At 46.1% G+C, this 20,701-nt stretch overlaps 1 protein-coding gene across 10 annotated transcripts in view; it reads left to right on the top strand.

Annotated features, from left to right (window-relative positions):
* Positions 1-20,701, top strand: part of EPS15L1 (epidermal growth factor receptor pathway substrate 15 like 1) — a 2,005,341-nt gene that overhangs the window by 715,480 nt on the left and 1,269,160 nt on the right. For all 10 annotated transcript variants that reach the window (XM_069649173.1, XM_069649176.1, XM_069649175.1 and 7 more), the window contains one exon: positions 13,993-14,150. In XM_069649173.1, coding sequence (XP_069505274.1) covers positions 13,993-14,150 — 158 coding nt within the window. The remainder of the gene's footprint in view (positions 1-13,992; positions 14,151-20,701) is intronic.

Here is a 20,701-nt window from a genome sequence, read left to right as displayed (position 1 = left end):
GAAGTCAATAACCCCGTCCAAACTGTGGGTCTGCGGATAATCCATCAAGGGAAAAGTCCAGGGAGGACTCGTCGATGCCAGCTAAGGCTTCACACCAGGCCAAGTCATCGGAGTCGACGACGGGACCGTCGACGAAGGTGACCACGAGCGCTACGTCATCAATGTCAACAACGTCCAGGCAGATCTACTCCAGTACCGACGAAGACAACGATCTGCACGATGGGTGCTGCTTAGACCACAAAAGGGAGGACCTGGAGGAGGACCTCAATCCCCTGTGCGGAAGAAGAGACTCATCAATCTGGATCCCGTTCCGCTGGCTCCGTTTACCCCTACACCTAGGGACGTGTCTCTGGACATTCTATCAACCCTACACACACTGGTTACCGAAATCCAGCAAAGGATGCCTCCATCGGGTCCTGAACCCCCAAAACCTCTGAAGGTAAGCTCTCTCCTGCGGAAGATAAAGTCCTAGGGGGCACGGTTCTCGCCATTATCCAACCCCTCTGACACCCCCACCTCATCATGAAATTACCCCTACCGGAGCCCCGGATCCGCACACGGACACAGGCACGGACACAACTACCACGATTCAGGTACCGATGAAGACATCGATTTCATTGCAGCTGACAGGGAGACTCCACACGCAGAGTAGCCCCATATGGCCACCCTCTGGAGGAAGTTGGATCTTTCTATTCAGTCATGTCGAGGGCTTCGGAACTGTTTCAGTTGGTTCCCGAGGAGACGAAGTAGGGTTTCCTGTACCAACGAGCCAAGTCGAGGAGAAAGACCATGTCCATTCCCTTCCTGGACATCTGGAAGGAGGGCCTAGCCTTAATGAAAAATCAAAGTATGGCCCCAACCAAGCGGGACAGATTGGAAAAGAAGTACAGGGTGCTAGATTCAGCTCCCAGGTGCCTAATGTCTGAGCCCTCACCGGATTCCGTGGTATCGGCCCTGGCTAGGAAACGCTCAGTGAACACGTCATCGGCAGCCATGGTACTTCCAGGCGAGGAGGGGAAGAAGCTGGATGCGATTTGGCAAGAGGGAAATTTACACAGTAGACTCTACCATCAAGGCAGCAAACACTTTAGCCATTTTGTCCCGTTATGACCATGAACTCTGGTATAAGCTGGGCCCTATCTTGGACTTCCTGCTCGAAGACCAGAAGGGTGAGGCACTGGAACTCTTTCAGGAAGGGGAAGTGGCCCCCGATCACGCCATCACGGTGGCGGTAGACATCGTGGGCACAAGTTTCCACCAGATGGTGAACGAGGTGTCTCTGCGCCGTCAGTGTTGATTTGAAGGATACAAACTTCCACCAGGACATTCAGACTAAGGTGCTGGATATGCCGTTCGATGGAGAAAACATCTTTGGAAAGGCAGTCGACAAGTCTTTACAGGCGATAAAGACAGACACAAAGACGGCACGCTTCCTCAGAACTTTGCAACAGCCACGATCCTCGTCCTTTTGCTCCTCCAGAGGAAATCCACAAAGATCTTCAAAAGGTTATAGTGCCCCTAACAGACAACATTCACGCTCTTCCACCCAGGAAGCGTACAGGGGGTGCTCTCAAGGCAGCGGAGGTCAGTGGCGGCATCGTTTGCAAGGCCGAACAACTCTCCCCAAGCAGGCCTGAACTGGCCATGGCTCTGGCTCCCACTTGCGCACCCCAGTTGGAGGCCAGCTGGCGGAGTTAGTCAGCGAGTGGGAAAAGATCACCATGGACAGATTGGTTCTGGAGGCTCTGGGACAGGTGCACACCTTGGAGGTGTCCTCGTATCCCTCCGATTCAGCGGCAAGAACTACGCGGGCCCCAGCTTCTGCAGGAGGTGCGGTTCATGTCGCTGAAAGGGGCGAAATAGCCCGTCCCCAGCAGCTGTGGGGCGCCGGAGAATATTCCAGATTCCAAAGACAGGGGGTTGGAGGCTGATTCTGGATCTACGTTGTCTCAAGTACTTTGTCTCAAAAGTAACGGATGGTCACCAAGGAGATTTTGTAATGTCTTTGGACCTGCAGGACAGCTACTTCCACATCTCCATTCACAGGGTCAGCACTACTAGTTCAAGGCTGTGCCTTTCGGCCTAAAGTCGGCCTGAGGGTGATGCAATAATTGTACACCTAATGTCAAAGACTAAAGATACATCATCCGCTTGGCCATAATCACAAACCTGACCACTGTCACACCTACAAGTGTTCAATGCCACATATATCTGGGTATAACCCCTCCCCCCCAATGACCGTAACTTCCTGCGTGCCCAACGCCCCAACCCCAACACTCATGGATGTCGAACACCCCTGGACAGCCCAATGACAGGTTTTGGCTCAAAATAGCGGACACTGCGCTACACACACAATTCTAACTGGCTGCTAGGACACCAGCTAAGTTTACAAAACAAGACAAATATACATGCAACCTCGCCAAAACAATGTGCAGTAAATGAGCAGCCAAATAACCTGGTAAATTAAGAAATTCCCTGCTCTTTCCAAGTCCTGAGCTACAAAGTCTGTAAAATTGTTTGGTCCTGTGGAGGCAAAACATTATTAAACGCAAAACATACATTTGTTAAATTCTGTCACTTCTAATACGGAGGCTACATCAACCCATACACACTACTCACATGCTCTCACCCACTCCATTGGCAAAAGTGTGCATACATTAACAGTTCTTAAGATCGCAACAGGCCTTCCATCACAGCTATCACACAAATGGGCCAGCCGAAGACAACACAACTTGAACAGGAAAAGCTCTAATAATAGCACTTATCCCCCTCACTACAAACATCTTGAAATGAACCACCGGAATGGGTACAGTTCTTAATATCCCCCAAGCAAAACATCAGGAATAATCTCACAGCCCTACATTAATGTACTACCAAACCTGTAAATATGCTGAGCAACAATGTGGAGCCAAAGACCGCCCAGATGATCCTTATCATGGCACAACAACTGGGTTCACTACTGTGACCGCCTCCTTTCGCCCCTGCTGTGCCACAGTAACTCAACGGTCCCAGCCCACCTGCTACCTGGATGAGAGGGTTCCAGTGGATCTTTTCCCCCTCTCTGTGCAGACCACGAGATGGACCATGCGTTTTCTCTCGCAGACACTGTTTTCCTGCCCATTGCAGGACTGATGTCCCTCTTTGGCCCAATCACTGCTTCTTGCAGACTGACACAACTGCCCCTGGGAGGGGCGATGCAGGGGGTGGTCAAGGGGGATCGAGGGGGATAGAGAGGGATAGAGGGGGGAAGAGTGGGAGAGATATGGCTGATGGGACAGGGGTCTAGTGAATGTCTCTTATCTTCTGTTTGCCATTCCGCTCTAAGGATGTGCTTTCCTTGTCATGATGAGTCTGCAGCCTCGAGTGAGTAACTTTTTTATTTAGGTTCTTGTTAGTGTTACAGGATCAGGTCTACAGGTACAAAGCTAAGTACATTAGGTTAAAGACATAAAGAGACATCCACTGGCACCCTTTCATCCAGGCAGCCCACCTCAATTGACATTCACAGAACACTCAAAGGAAAACACTCACTCAGCATTCTGCATCCAACATTCCACATCTCACATGCTCACAGCACAGACACAACGGGAGAAGCGAGCTGCAACAGGACGCCTGTTGTCACCTGCAAACTTTGATCGTCGCTGGAACTCCTCCATCCCGTGAAGTGTCCTGAAGAGGTCTGCATCACAAAAGTATGCTTTTCTTCATTGACTGAGCTTGCATCATGAAGTTGCACGGGACCAGAAGATCCCTCAACCTTGGGCACCTCTCAATCAATTAAACAAAGGACCGCGGACTGTGTTCCCAGTGACCCCCAGACAATCCATCTTGACCCCTGAGGAAATCAGTCAGTGGGGGTGGATAAGTAAGCATACCTGTGCCTACCCCCACCTGTCCTCCATAGGATAACATTGGGTCCAAAGCCCATTGTCCCTCATCTCCCTCTTACCTTTGGTCGTCGAACCTGGGTCAAGTCTCCTGCTCCTGGGTTCCTTGGGTCTGCAAGAGAGGGGAACTTACCTGTCTTCTGACAAATTCTTTCTGAACTTTGAAATAGTTTGGAACTGCTTTGAATCACCACCACAAGCCCATTGCATCTCTTTAGGGAATCCATTCCTGAGAGAAACCTTGTATTGGGACCTGCGAATTTTGGGCACTAGGCTCCGTACAGATTAGGGCTTGACTAGGACTTGAAGTAGAGTGAATTGTACTTGTGACTGGTTCTAATCATTTTACCTACCCCATCTGAGCACTTACCTGTTTCACCTGCTTAGTTATTTTGTGATGTATTATAAGTGAACCTACTGGTGAATGTATATATTTGTTATATGGTTTTGTGATATTACTACATGCTGGCTTCATTTCTTAGTGTGCATTAAGGGCCTAAATACATAACTGTATTTTTATAACTGACTTTCTAAATTGAATTATAGTGTGTTCTCCTGTGTGTGGACTGATTGGGCCAAATGACCACCTCACACTCTTCTGAGACTAAGCCTTGACTGCTCTCCGCCCCACCTTGATTGGGTTTTGGCTAAACTCTGAGTCTCCCTTTTCACCGTAACTGGTGTGGTCTCCTAAAATCTGCCCACCAGGATTGATTTTAGAATTGTATCAGGGGTCCCTAATCTAACACACTCTAGGACTGCTCAATGGGAATGACATGTTTCTTATTCTGTCTTTCCTTTACCTGTCTCCACTACTCCTTCGCCCTCCTCTCTACTCTCGCTAGCCCCTCTCCCTCCTCCACCTTTTCTCACACCCTCCTGACCTCTCCTCTTCTATCTTCTTCTGTTCCTCTCACCTCTGTGTTCCCAGTCACCTCTCAACACATCCCTTTCCTAGTTTCTCCACACACCCATTTCCTCACCCTTCCTATCCCTATCACATACACTCCCACATTTACAGCTTCAAACTTACGAACATAGTACCACTCCTTCATTACCAACATCTTACCTGCACTCTACACCAACTCTGCCACAAACAGTTTAGTAATCTGCTCCACTGTCTGTACTCTGCCTGGTATCTCGATTTGCCTCCTGACCACGCCCATGCGACCCACACACTCTCATTCACTCTCCTTTTATAATGCTCTCTTTCTAGTTTAGTTCCTGCCACCCACTTGTTCCAGCTTTCACCTGCCTCTGTAGCCAATATGTGGCTATTCATTCCCCAGGTGCAAAGCTTTAAATAGACCCTCTTATCCCCAACCCTTCCCTTGTAGTCCAGAAACACACAGGCGAAAAAAACACTGTCCATAACATGTACTGGGAGGCCTTGTGTGACAGAAAGTGGTACTGACATTTTTGGCACAGGAGGGGTTTTCAGGGTCTTGCCCCACCACCTCCCACTCCCGACCTCTGGGACAGAGCTGACTCCAGCTTTCGCTCTGCTGGGCACTGTGAGATACCAAAGGGTGTCTCGCCCGCTAGTGCTCAGGGACTTGTCATCCAGGTGGCCAGGACACAGACATCGCTTTTGGATCCAGTTCCTGGGAATGACCATTGCGGGAGGATCACCTGGGTGAGGGAAATTTGGGGAGTGGGGGTGAGATAGCTGATAAGACGTAGTATTCCCCCTTTTTGGTTCATCTACCCCATCCTATTTTGTAGGATTTTCTGAAGTCCGAACTTTCTTCCCCCGCCCCCTTTTTACACAAACAATGGGTAGAAGAAGAGAGTGACTGAGAGTAACCAGACTAACTCTCTCACATCGTAATGGACATGTCCCGTTAATTGGTTCAGGCACAGTCAGGCACTTTACCCCAAGTGCATACACCTGATACCAGTTACCTCTCTTCACCCGAATAAAAGGCCACACCTCAAGACACACTCTGAGCCAGGCCGAACACAAGTACGAGCAGAAATTCCGGGACAAAGGCACACCTACTGGAGCAGAGCAACGGACCAAAGTACGAGAGCAGCGGGTCGAATACCCCAAGGGTTCCTTTTTGGAGGTCATTGCCGCCAAACCCCGAATGACACATGGAGAAAGCCAGATCCCACAAGCGACGATTGCATTGGGTTACCAGGATGCCAGCGACCCTCCTGGGTGAACGGCAGAGTTGGGGCAGCAAGGCCACGCCTGTGGTACTAACCTTGACTCGTGAATTGGAAATAGCAAAACAAGAAAGAAGCGCACAAAGCCGGTGAGTTAGCAAGCGACCTGAGGCTGGTGTGTGTCAAAGCGAATGAAGTAGCAACATCGTATCATAAGTAAACAAGGCACACGTGTGGGTGAGACGCGAAGAAAGACCGATCTCGACTGAACTTTGAAGTAAAAGGCAGCTGTGGGATCAGCGATACTAAGTAACAGAGTGGTGGGTGAAGGAAAGTAGCCCATTCGAAAGTCTCTGTGAAAAGTAAATTGTTTGAAGCTATAAAGCGAAAGTGAATTAAGCAAGAGTAAAACATGAATTTTGAATCAAAGTGTTCCTGCAGTGGTCTGTAAGAGCCACACACATTTGAAAGTATTCGACATCCGAAAGGGGTACAAGCCCGATTGAGGGAGAGCCGAATTAAGATACGCTTGAGGAAGGGAGCCCCGATAAGCTTGTGTTGAATTGCGACATGTAAGGTCTTAGCCCGGCAGAGGGAGACCTACGTGAACTGTGTGCTGTAAGGTCTGAGCCCGGCAGAGGGGGGGACCTTTGTGAACTTTACGTTGGAATACAATTTTAAGTCAGAATGAGACTTTATCGTTGATGGCCAGGTGGGGCTCAATCCATGGTTTGGAACGGCTTATGATATGATGTGGTATGATATGGCATTTATAACGCACCTATACACAAGTGTTTCAAGGCGCGACGAGGCAAGGGAGGGGGAACGGAGGGAAGACAGAGAAAACGATCCTACTAGGTGACATTGAGATTGCGCAAGTGCAGGGGAGGGGGAAGGGGAAAAGTACAGAGGGGAAGGGGAGGGGGCAGTGCATTACATAGGCTTAGAGTGTTAAGCCAGAATGCATCATCCTGCCTTCGAGGACAGTGTTACTCGATGAGGTTTAACTTGAGGAGGAGAGCTAGTTCAACTTCCTTTATTCTTTTGAACACTGATTTTTCCTTTGCATACATTGCTTTTTTTTACACTTTTTGTACAAGGTATGGCAGGCATTAGTTTTTTGTTAGCATATGCCATTTTGATTTGACAGACTCTGCTAGTTTCAAGTTCGAGACTACTCCTATCTTAGTTATAGGGCAGAATACTGAATCACTTGTCCATGGGTGCGATAGAAATAAATTATCATTTTGAAACCCATTGAAATCAGGTGAGTGCAAGGCATAGAGAGACCCTCCTGGGCCGCTAACTTTAAAAATGTTGGGCCCTGTTTCCAGCTCCCAGTGCCCGTTTGCAACCCTTCCCTAGCACCCTCCGCTGCATCCATTTCACCGTCGGTGCTTCCCATCCCCGACTCCCAGCCCGCCCACCATCCCTGATTGGGCATTGCACGACTAGCGTTTGGTGTAGCGACCTGCTAGCACCGTGCTTGTTTATTTGAAACGCATTGAAATCAGGTGAGCACAAGGCATAGAGAGACCCTCCTGGGCCTCTAACTTTTCAAATTTTGGGCCCTGTTTCCAGCACCAGTGCCCGTATGCACCTCTTCCCTACCCCCCTTTCCAGCATCCATTTCCCCGTCGGTGCTTCCCATCCTGCCTCCCAACCCGCCCACCATCCCTGATTGGACAACTGGTCATAAGTGACACTCCCATGGCAGCCCTCTGCCCGGCAGCCCCTGCTGCTAAGGACCCTTGTCTGCAGGTGTCGGCAGGGGGAGCCAGTAGCCAGCTGTCAACCAGCAGCGACCAGTACGGTAGGAGTGACATAGGTGGGGAGTAGAGCAACTACTCTACCCTGGAAACTCGAACATTTAGCAAACTTAAATACACCTATACAATACTGTGACTAGCTCCCTCTGCCTCCCTCTCTCCAACTATACAGAGCTCTCAAATCTAGCTGTGTTTAGTCTTGTACTCAAACTGGATTGCTAGGGGTAGGCCTTTCCCCCACTATATAGGAGTCTCAAATCTAGTTGTGCTTGGTGTTGTACTCGTATTGCATTGTTTGGTGTAGGCTCGAGTTGTGTTTAGTCTTGTACTCAAATTACATTGTTAGGTGTAACCCTTTCTCCCACTATACAGGACTCTCAAATCTAGCTATGCTTGGTGTTGTACTCAAATTGCATTGTTAAGTGTGGGCCTTTCTCACTGTACAACACCACACTGATAATATTGTCATTGGTGACCTGCTCCACACTGTGGTAGTGTTGGTAGTGTTGTGGTTGATAGGCTGCTCCACACTTTAATAGTATTGTGCATGCTAAACTGGCCCACAATATGATGATAATGTCATCACTGGCCTGCTCCACGTTGTGATAGCTTTGACTACTAGCCTAGCACTCCATCAATAATGACCCTGCTGAGTCCTATACCACCAGACAAACAATCCCAACACCCCCCGGACAGTGCCTAGGTTAGGGAAACACCTAACCCACTGACGAAAGGACAGACGGCACCCGATAGAAACCTAATATAATCATTAGAGGAAACACCAATACTCTCCACTACTGACGACCACCTGCCCTGTGAATTATGCATCGAGAACCAAAATGCCTCTACGCAGAAATGGACGCTGACAAAGAGAGCTTGTTCATGTAACAATAAATACGGTCAAACAAAACCAATTGTCCCTAGTAGAAACAACATTGAATACAGGAAACACCCCACCAAACAATGCTACCATCAGAACTAACACTGTAAGAGAAAAATCGTTATATCTTACAATTTACCTCGAGACAACCACAGAATCTTGATACATCAACAACACTGATACCTCAAGACAAATAAAGAATCACTCCAAACAACCGGAAAAAAGACAGGAGTACCCTAGAAGAGAGTAGGAAGACTCCAACCCCCCTCACTCCATTCATCACAAGAACAGAAGAGCACTATCGATATCCACAACAGACCACACAAGACAAAGCTCTAGTAAACGACAACCCAACCACTAACCTAACGGACTGATTCAATGAAGAAGCTTTCGCTGATCTTCAACCAATCGGTACCACTAGAGAAGCACTGCGATTGAACAGCCAAGCTACCAATATAGCAGACCGCTTCAAAGAAGAAGCTGCCTTCGCTGATCTTAATCTTCACACAATCAATGTCAATACGGAAACACCTCGACTCAACAATTATAAACCAAAACAAGGAACAACTAGTAAACAAAACCACACCCAAAAGATCCATTGCAATTTAATCAACGCAAGATCGATGTCCAAGCATGCCACTGACATCTACAACCTATCATGTGACGGGGGTATCAACATCCTATTTATAACTGAAACATGGCTAGATGACTACAAGATCACCCTCAACAACTGCCTGCCTGATAACTTCAAATGCATCCAAGTAAACAGAAAAACCAAAAGAGGTGGGGGACTGGCAATCATCCTCAAGGAACACCTGGCTATGAAACTGGAAGACCCGTTAAACATCGATAAACGCAAATCCCTAATCCTACGCCTATCAGTAAACCCCAAAACAAACCTGAAATTCATAATGATATACAAACCACCAACATACGATGCGAACTTCGTGGACACCATGGTGGAAGCAATCACAACCCTAGCCATCAAGCACAATCATCAGATCGTCCTTGGAGATTTCAATATCTGGTTCGATGAGGAAACCACAACCACACAAAAATCTCTAATAAGCCAACTAGCAGCAATGAATCTACAAAAGCTAGTCAAAGGAGCAACCAACTCAGCTGGGCACACACTTAACGCAATTTTCGCCAAATAAAAATCTCATTACAGGAGGCGCCAGCTTCCAACACCTAGCACCTAAGAACTGGAATGCCCTCCCCTCTGCACTCAGAAATGAAAAATCCTACACTGTCTTCCATAAAATGCTTAAAACGAAACTGTTTAACTAACCGACTATCCTCAACTGCCTGCACTGCATGATCATTACTGCCACATTGTTCCACTGTAATCAAGGAACAGGCACCAATGTCATACTACCTGAACTATTCTCCAATTGCTGTAAAATGTAAAACCTTTAATCCAAAGATCTGCATGTAACATGCGCCACGATGCCTCAGGGCCGCTGTGCGCTATATACATTTAAATAAATAATCACAGCACCCCCAATCCAAATACTCTGAAGCGAATTACCGATCAGCATGAAAAGGAATTGGAGAACCATAAAAAAACTCTAACCTAATTAGACTCCGCAAACCACAAGCAACAATTATGGAAGAAGCCGACCTAGACAAAAAAGTAGCTCTACTCCACAACTGGATCACATCAACGATCAACAAAATCGCAAACGAAAAACCTTTCACCCCTTCAAGTAAAAGAGCAAAGGCAAAATGGTTCACCCCACTACTGAGCGTCATGAAAACAAAAAATGTAGAACTAGACTGGAGGACCACAATTGACGCAGGAAATAAACTTAAATTTCAACAACATATCATGCCTACAAAAATGAAATACAAAAAGCAAAAATTACGAAAACCGAATCCTCACAGCACCGTACACCCAAAAAGAACTCTTCAAAATCATAAATTAAATAAAAAATTCACCAGGCTGCAACAACACACCAATACCATCGATGAAACTGCGCAATGACCTAGAAGGCCACTTAAAAAACAAAATCATTACCATCCAACAACACAGACCATGTGATCGGACTACAGATCCCACCGACCCTTACGACGAACGCCGTAATAAACTACGAAACTTCCCCGAAATATCAGTGGAGACTTTCGTCAAACTGGTAAATCAAAGCAACAAAACAAGTTCTCCTGAGGATCCCTGCCCACCGGACATATACAGATCAATCCTTACACAAGGAACCCCCATGGAATACCACGGGAATGTCCTCAACCTTTCAATCTCAACAGGGAAAGTGCCACAATCCTTCAAATCAACGTACATCTGATCGCTAGTCAAAGACACAGCTGGAAATAGAGGACCTTTCCAACTACAGACCCATCTCCAACATCCTGTATACAGCTAAATTGCTCGAAACGTACATAGGCAAAACAACCCAAGAATTAATAGAAAAGCTCTGCCTACTAGACCAGGCACAAATTGGTTTCAGACCAATGAGAGGAGCGGAATCAGCTCTCCTCTCAATATGGGATGACCTAAAAGCTGACTCAGACAACTGTACGGCCTTGATACTTCTAGACCTCTCGGCGGCATTCGACACAGTAAACCACAACATCCTCATCATGAGACTGAAATGATTGGGAATAACAGACACCGCCCTACTGTGGATCAAATCCTTCCTAACAAACAGAACAGAAACTATATAGATAAAATCTTTCAAATGCAACACAAGAGAATCCACATGCGGCGTACCACAAGGATCATCCTTCTCGCTGCTATTATTCATCCTCTACCTTTCTCGGCTCGATCAAAATAATCAAAAGACACAGCCTCACCTGCTACAACTACACCCATAGTATTTAAAATACAAGACCCTCAAGAAGAAAACACAACACTTGAGAACTTCCTTTGTGATGTATTCAACTGGATGAACCCTAACTACCTCAAACCCAACCTGGCCAAAACAGAAATAATGACCATCACAAAAAACAGAGGAGACAACCACTACATCCCCTGGCTAAGGGAATTCGGTACAACCCTAGCCCCATCGTCGACTGTAAAAAACCTGGGAGTCATGATGGACAACAAACTGAGCCTAGAGCCCCAAGTAAACGCTATACTCTTTCTACTGCAAGCGTCAAAAAGGATCCTATCGTTGCTATCATATGTTGCTATCATATGCCACCAAAACACTAACCATCATCGCTCTCGTCATGTCCAGAGTAGATTACGCCAATAGCCTATACTGGGGTACGCCTGAACGACTTCTAATAAAACTACAACGTATGCAAAATGTGGCAGCCAGACTGCTCCTCAAACTATCAAAAAACACATCACTCCTGCGCAAAAAACACTACATTGGCTACCAATAAAAAAATGAACCAAATTCAAATCGATGTGCATCACGCACAGGGCAATCCAGATCCAGGGCACAGAATTCCTGAGAGACAAATTACACCTACATCATCCAACAAGAACTCTCAGATCAAGCAACGACATTCACCTGGAACCAAAACCCTACAACAAGCGAAAACTCAGAGGATCCTCTTTCTCTCACCTCACACCAGAAATGTGGAATGACTTAGTGAAGAATATACTCGACACAAGAAACCACCTTCTATTCAGGAAACTGCGCAAATTGTGGCTCTTCACTGCATAACCAGAACAACACCCACAGGGGCACACACATACCAGATAACAATGTTGAGTGAAGACACGGATCCCGGACCACAACAATCTATCAACACATACAGAATCTAAGGAAGACATTCTATGACGTATCAAACCACAAACTGAGAGTTAGCCATAACAGGATGACACTAATGACCAAATACATAGTTGGACCAAGACGGAAGGTCAAAGACTATTCATCAATAGTACCCTGGCCCAAATCAGGCCCAAGCCAGGCAGACCACTGTCAATATAGACAGCTAGGGAATAGGGGGCGGACAATCCACAGCAGCAACACCAGAAGGGGGAGACTCGACATAACCATCCCCACCAACCTAAGATCCATACAACACAACTAGGAACGCACCGTGACATCTAATCTAACGGTTAGATGGCCAAGAAACGTAACCAGCTACTAAGCGTACCCACAGGAATGCTACTTAAATAGAACAAGATCGGCCAGAACCAGGATATACAACCCCCTAACACAACTTAAAATCTCTGCTTACCTAATTCACCCGAAAACCCACACAACCATCTTTCGGCCAGCAAACCGCACACACATCACCACACTGCAACAAACACCACATAAACTGCATCAACAGCACACAAGAACTCACTCCGATACCAAAGTTCAGCGCACAATGGAAACCAAACTGAAGCCGCCAACAGCACACCGCTCCTCTGACTCTCCTATTCTCTCGTCACCCGACTAACCTAACCCCCCCGCCCTCTTGTTACAGATATGCTTGGGGACCAACTCTGTTGGTGACGGTGCATGATATAAATACCTTTAACATTACCATCATATCGATAGGAGTTTCTCCGACCCCAACATTTTCAATAAAGATTTTACAAATTGTTTCCATTTTGCCAGTGTCATACTTGTGATACCATGCCTTCCCTACAGCACCTTGTCCCAGTTTGAGAGGGGTTCCCCATCCCCCTCGTGACAGAGTTCAGTCCAGGACCCTGTCACATAAATGCACTCATCTGTTTTTCAGAAGTTGATCAGCCTGACTTTGATGACCTCCGATTGAAGGCTGTTTGAATATCATTATCTGAGTCAAAGTATCTTTGGAAAATGCCAGTCTATAGAATGTGGTTGTTCCATTGTATGGATTCATGTATGTAAGGTGTTTATAAAAAAAAAATGCAAACCTAGCTTAGAAGCAGTGGAGCACTTACAAGGGGAGGTGGGAGTGTCAGGGCGGTTCACCAAGTGAGTAAGAGTGTAGTGGCTTTGAGGTGCAGGCTAAATCTCTTGTAGTAAACTTGACCTATAAGATTGTCTCCAAGAAGGTTTACTGTAGCCTCCTAGATGCACTTGAGATGTGTGCCCTTACTCTGATTTGTTGCAGAGCTAGTCCAATGTTGCTATGAATTCATTTCCTGTGTGACTGGTGCATTCCCGAGCATATGCAAGAGATGCATTTGGACATCTAATGTTAAGCATGGTTGAACGTCCTTTTCAGTTGAATGTCATGCTATTATGCTGGGTCATTCTTTATTTTTCTTTAGGGTAAAATTAAGAGTTTGCAATGTCACAGTGAGTTGCTTCTACACATGTGCAAAATTATGGATTCAACCCAGACCTGCTGCGGAACATGGCTACAAGGAATTCTGAAATTTTGAGGTGGATTGTAATACCTCTTTAAGTATGATCTTCAGGGCTGACTTATTCGTTTTTTTGTTTTCTAGCCTGTTGCGAATTGGGTGGTTCCAGCGGCAGACAAACTGCGGTACGACGATATCTTTTTAAACACTGATCTGGATAAGGATGGCTTTGTGAGCGGCCATGAAGTGAAAGACATCTTTATTCAGTCATGCCTTCCTCAGAACCTTCTAGCACACATATGGTAAGCAGACATCAAATGTGTTCATTTTATCACTGTTTAGTAATTTGCTCCTTTGAGCAGAGATACAAGTGTAGCTGCCTTTTAACTGGTTAGTTTCATAGTAATAGTACCGACCTATGGGGCTTGTGAATGGCTCACTGACTTGCCAGTTGTGCCCTTGCATCTACCCAGACAACTTGGACAATGTAACTTCTTGGCATGTGTTTTTCTTGTAAGTTGTTCAAATCTCTGATGGTGGAGTGGTTCCACTCTATTGTCTTCCCTAGTATGTCACACCCATACAAGTCGCATGTTGTAGAACTAAACGTGAGATGTGGTTTCTGCATCATAATTCCTTCTGTACCATCTGTTCTGCCATGTATTGGCACTTTTAAAATGAGAACTGAAAACAGAGTTTGTTGAAAAAAACAAAAACTGTTCCTCTTCTGTACCTTTGCATAATTGTGTCTGTGGAACATTCGTGAAAAAAAATCAGACTTTAAAGGTTTCGGTTCTGTTCTTTCTCGTTTTGTATTAAGTATTTTTGCTTTCCATTAACCTATGACTAAAGCTGGATTTTTTTATATTCAAGATGATAGAATGAACTAAGGAGGGGTGTTAATAGCCGCTTCTCTGTCTTTTCTGCTACACAATCCCCTCTATCAAAAATAGGATAGGCATGCAATATCATGCCCCCTTTTCAGCTGTTTAAACAAGTGCTGTAAAGTGACTGAGGCAAAATGCATTAGAGTGGTTGGTCTCTTGACTGGACAAGCTATGTTTTTTTCCTTAAGATTGTTATCAGAGTGGACTGACCTGGCATTATCATTGAGCACTAGATGGCATTGACATATTGTAGGTTCTAATCCATGGTCAAAGTGTTAAAAGACCAAAGAAAAGATAATGCACGGTGAGCGGTGCAACTGAAGAGCATGTGTCAATCTCTAACTTTCTGCTTTCCTGCTTTCTCAACTGGTTGACAGCTTGCAATCCACACATGGATCATAAAAGGGTGACTCCAAAGAATTGCTTCTACTTGTAAACTTTAGATTTACCGGCCCGTGCACATGCGCCTCTGTGTGCACCAGCCATGCCTCCTGCCTGTGTCAGCAATCACGCTTACAGTTCCTGTTTTTGTGCCCATCAGGCATTGGGAATTGCTGTACTACTTCGCTGCTGCCTATTTTGGGACAGAAAGTTTTGAGGCAGATTTTTTTTACATTTTTTTAAGTGTTTTCTTAGTATCCATTACGAATTTTGATTGGTTAAAAAATCTGCTTTGTGCGCCACATGCCGCATACTACCAATTTCATGTGCATCCATTGCAGGAGGGAGCTTTCGGCAACTGATCCATTCAATGCCTGTTTCTTGTGCCCCGTAAATACCCACACAGCGAGCGCATGTGTATTTTATGCCATACTGTATCTAAGATCACTATGGGTCCTGTTTTAACACATATCACAGAATAGACTGCTAGCGAAAGATTCAGTAGTGAAGGTTATCGGTAAGAGTGGAACTCTATGGCATACTGGAGATATGAACTGTTTCACGCACTGTCTGTTTCATATCAAAGATAGCACCCGATTGTTTCAAAGTCCTCAACTTGCTCGTAGACGGCTGTAGTCACATTTCAGTGGGAAAGGAACAGGAGGCAAGTTCATGCTTCTTTTACTGAATGACCTAGACTAACCTGACACAGTCACAAAGATATGGCTGAGGAGATAGTCAGTGTCTGTGCCAACCCGATTTGACAAAGGGGGCTCCGGATTGATCGAACATTGGCAAGATCACCCACAAGAGTTTATCTGGCACTGACATAATCATTTTGCTTTGAGGTTAGGATCCACTTGCTGCAGAGTCCTGATCCAGTTCCATCGGTACTGCAGTAGTGAAAAACTCCACCACATCACATAGCAAAGATTTCACAGGATGATTACAAAACATTAAATCACCATCAGTACTATTGCTTTCCCACAGCAACAAGTCATAGTTCTGGAGACTGAAAATACTTCTGGGAATTTGGTACTGTGTGTGACTCATTTGAACTGATTCTGAGAAATATGATGGTTGGAAATACACTATAATGTCTTGTCACCTATATAGTTGATCTCAAAGACGGGATCACCTTGTCATTTCTCACCACTAAAACTCTGACCAACCAAGGTTTTATGCTCAACTCCTGCTCAATTTCCTCCTGTGTTTTTGACAAATATTCAGACCTGTGTTTATTTACTTAACATTATTTATTTATTTATTTATTGGATATTTGTAAGGTGCCTGTAAAACAAATGATTTTCAAGGCGCCACAAGACAAAAAAGGGGGTGGAGGGGACAAGGGAGAAAGATAACAATGTTCCGACTAGGCCTTGTGATATTCGGATCGTGTAAGTGCAGTAACAAGAAGCGCGAGTGGGGGGGGGGTAGGCGCAGGTCTGTATGAAAGCGAAGCACTAGGGTGGGAAGGGAAGTGCAGGGTTAAGTGGAGAGGTCAAGTGAAAGGAGGTGTAGGGTATGAGGAAAGAGGGCCGATGGCCACAGGGGCTAGGCATTGCAATAGTCCAGCCTATAGAGGACCAGAGCTCTGGAGACATTGATTTTCTGGGGAATGGTGAGGAAAGGGAGAATTCCTCTGAGGAGGTGCAGCTGATAGTGGGCCTTGTTGGCAAGGTACGCGATCTGAAGAGAGCAGGAGAGAGAGGAGTCAAAGGTGACACTAAGGTTTTTTTTTTTGTAAACATTTTATTAGTTTCATAACAAACAGTGCACCTTAACATGGTGCATGAACTACTCAAACCCGAACACCCCACCTTTTGTTCCCCCCCTTTAAAGTCTCTATAAGGGGCCAACACGGTCCACTAGTCCACAACTGTCTCTTCTCCATAATCCATGGGAGCTATCCGTGTCCAATTCGTCGGGTCCCAGGCCCGTCAGTGATGCAATTAAATGCTGCCATGCCATCAATGTTTCTGCTTCGTCTTCACCCCCTCTACATGCTGCCTCCCTCCAGACCACTGTTTCAGCCTCCGCCAACTGCAGGAGGTCCCTCCACCAATTATCTACATTGGGTCTCACCTGAGCGTTTCATCCCATGGCTATCCTTCGTTTTGCTAAAATATAGGTCAGATCTTTGAGCTTGCACACATGCTTGAGTTTGTGTGGTCTAAGGAAGCCCCCCACCATACATGCCCACAAGGAGTCTACCACCAGTTCGATCCCTTTAGTAGCCAGTCGGTCTGCTATTTCCCTCCAGTATCTCGCTGTTTCGGGAGAAGCCCAAAACATGTGTACCATCCCGGCATTTTCCACCCCACATTTCGGGCATCGCTGTGTAACCGCATCTGCAAATTTAGCAATTCTCTTGGGGGTCATATATGCTCTGAGTGATATACGGTTGAATCTGTTTTAATCGGGGGTTCCTAGACACTTTTTTGTGGTACCCTTGCATCCTTTCCCATAGACCATCACTTATTGTCTCCCCACTTTCCTCTTCCCAGTTTCGCCTCGTCTGAACCACCCCTTTTTCCCACTTTAGACATCAATAATTCGTAAATTCTGGAGACCTTGTGACCCCCGTCTGACATTGCTTGGAACATTTCTATGGCCTCGTCCGGCTGCTGGGCCAGTTCTACCTCTGACAATGTCTTTATTAGCATTGCCATCAGCCTCACATACGTGATATTCTGCCCGCTTTTTAGACCTATGTCCTCTCTTAAGCTATCAAACGCTATTCTTTCACCTCCTTGCCACACATCCCGTACTGTTGTCACCCCTACCAGTTCCCAGTGTTCCCTTATGCCGTATCTTAGTTGGTCGTCTATCCCCTGCAGTGTCACCAGAGGGACCTGCGGGGAGCACGGTGTCCGGCATCCCAACTTTACACAGGTCCTATGCCAGATCTTCTTTCCCAGGGTCAGTAATGCCGCTCTTCTACTTTCCGGTGGCTCCGTTACCCACATCCATTCATTCAGGAAATATGGTGTACATTCCGTCCTCAATAGTCTGGACTCTGATGTGGTGTCATCAAAAAGCCATCTAGCTACATATTGCAATTGGCCCACTAGGTACTACACTTCAAATTTGGGTAGTTTAATACCCGCCTGATCGTGTGGGTTTTGTAATTTCCATAGGGCTACCCGATTCCTAATGTTACGCCAGATGAACCCTCTACACATGGTATGGAGTCTATTGAAAAAACATTTAGGTATTAAATACGGAACATTTGCAAAATTGTATAGCAGCCTGGGCAATACTATCATTTTAAGCAATGCCGTCCTCCCCATCATGGTTGGAGGCAACCTTGTCCAGAATGTCATACTGCGTTCAATCCCCTCTACTGCTTTCTCTGTATTATTGTTGTGTTCATCTTCAACCCTGTGATGCACTTTTATCCCCAGGTATCTAAAGGTGTCTACTTCTCACTCAATCTGTAACACTGGTAGCGTATCTTGAGGCATTCTCATATATCTCCCTAGTGGGAATATCATGGACTTCTGTGGGTTTACCGTTATACTTGATAGTAGTGCATATCGATCTAGTACCTCTAGTATATATTGTAAGTTTTCTTCAGGGTATCTCCGATACAATAGCATGTCATCCGCATACAATGATATCGGGTGCTGTCCGCCTTTCGTTGTAATGCCCACCTCCCCATATTGGTATCTGTGGAATGCTGCCAGTTGCTGCAGCGCTAGAATAAACAGCATCTGGGACCAGGGGCAGCTTTGTCTAGTTCCTCTGCCTAGTGTCCACCTTTCCGAGACCACCGACCCTGTCCGGACTCTGGCAATTGGCGCACTATACAATAATTTCCCCCACTGCAAGTACACCGGTCCTTTCCTAAACTTCTTAAGGACCGCTAGTAGCAGGACCACTTAACAGAGTCAAAAGCCTTGACTGCGTCTAGTGAGACTATCGCCAGTTCTTGGGAGCTTCCAGCGGTCTTGTCTATAACATGGTGCAATCTCTTAAGATTATCAGAAATGCTCCGCAGGGGGACATATCCCGTTTCGTCATGGTGTATCAGGGCGCTGATTAGTGATTTCAATCTGTTTGCCATCATCGCGGTAAGGATCTTGCTGTCCTGATTTAACATCGACAACGGTCTATAAGATCCGCAGTCAGTGTCTATTTTACCCGGCTTGCGAAGCGGGATGATGACCGCTTCCCTCAGAGTTTCTGGCAGCCTGCCATGTTCAAACGCCTCATTTAGCATAGCCAACAGTGGTGGAAGCAGGTCTACCATATATGTCTTATAAAATTCACTTTGGAGGCCATCGGCCCCTGGTGCCTTATTGGTGGGTAGGTTACGGATTACGTATTCCAGTACCTCCAATCCAGTGGTGCCTCAAGACTTTGCCTATCGGCTACCTCGAGCCTGGGCAGGATGATGTCTTCCAGCACTTTGTTTGTATCAATTTCCTCTGCCTCTATTTTATCGGTAATAATTTACAATAGTATCTCTGCTCATTCACCCCTTCTAGTGTAACTTCGAGTATGCCGTCCTTGCGGCGCATCTCTCGCATCACCTGTCTTGGGGTCTCACTCTTACACAACCAGGCTAGTAATCCGCCTGGTTTATCCCCTTCTGCATGTTGTCTCTCTATATATTTTCTATAGTTGAGGTTACATAATCTCTCCCTGTCGGATTTACATTTTTCAGTGAGGTGTCTTATCACCTCTGTCTTTTCCGGGGAGTCCGGTCTCTCTTGCATCTTATCCTCAATCTCCCTTTCTGTGGATTGTAGGTCTGCCGTTATGCCACTCAGTAGCCCAGTTGACTTTGATATTGCTGCCCCCCCTATCACCACCTTAAATGCTTCCCAGAGCGTGCCAGCTGACTCAACACTTACATCATTTAGTTCAAAGTACTCCTGTTCTGCTTTTCTTAGGTCTTCCATGAACATGGTATCTTTAAGAGCTTCAGCTCGAAGTTTCCATGTCGGTATCCTGGGCCTAGGCTGCGAGATCTGCCATGTCACCGTCAGAGGCAGGTGGTCTGATAGCACTGCCGCTTTGTACTGCGCATACTTAATCTGCTCCACCATGGAACTAGACACTAGTATGGAGTCTAACCTGGTGTATAAGTCATGCGGGGCTGCATAATGGGAGTACCCCCTGCAATCGGGGTGAAGCTTCCTCCATATTTCAGTGAGCTGGAAATCTCGTATAAATGTGGTCAGGGCCTTTGTCGCCGGGCTAGCCTTGGTTATTTTGTCAGCTGATCTATCCATCTTGGGGTCTAGTGTGCAGTTAAAGTCCCCCCCCCCCAACTATGACCGATGGGCTAACAATGGTTTACGGATTCCTGAGATGAGGTGCGGTATCATTGCATAGATATTAATCAGGTTGACCATTTTATTACCCACCATCCCTTTTACCAGCACCATTCTCCCTTCTTCTCTTACTTCCTGTCGCAACAATTTGAACGGGACTTGGGGCGCAATCCATATAAGGACCCTCCTAGCAAATACTGAGTATGTGGCTCCTATTGTGGTCCCTTTCTACTTCCTCTTCATCAACTCTAGTTTATCTTTAGTTAAGTGGGTTTCCTGTAGCATTGCTATATCCATCTT

Source organism: Ambystoma mexicanum, chromosome 1p (assembly GCF_040938575.1).
Source record: "Ambystoma mexicanum isolate Mex_15411 chromosome 1p, UKY_AmexF1_1, whole genome shotgun sequence".
Taxonomy (NCBI): Eukaryota; Metazoa; Chordata; class Amphibia; order Caudata; family Ambystomatidae; genus Ambystoma; species Ambystoma mexicanum.
Note: the sequence above shows the minus strand (reverse complement) of the source record. Positions and strands in the feature narration are given on the sequence as shown.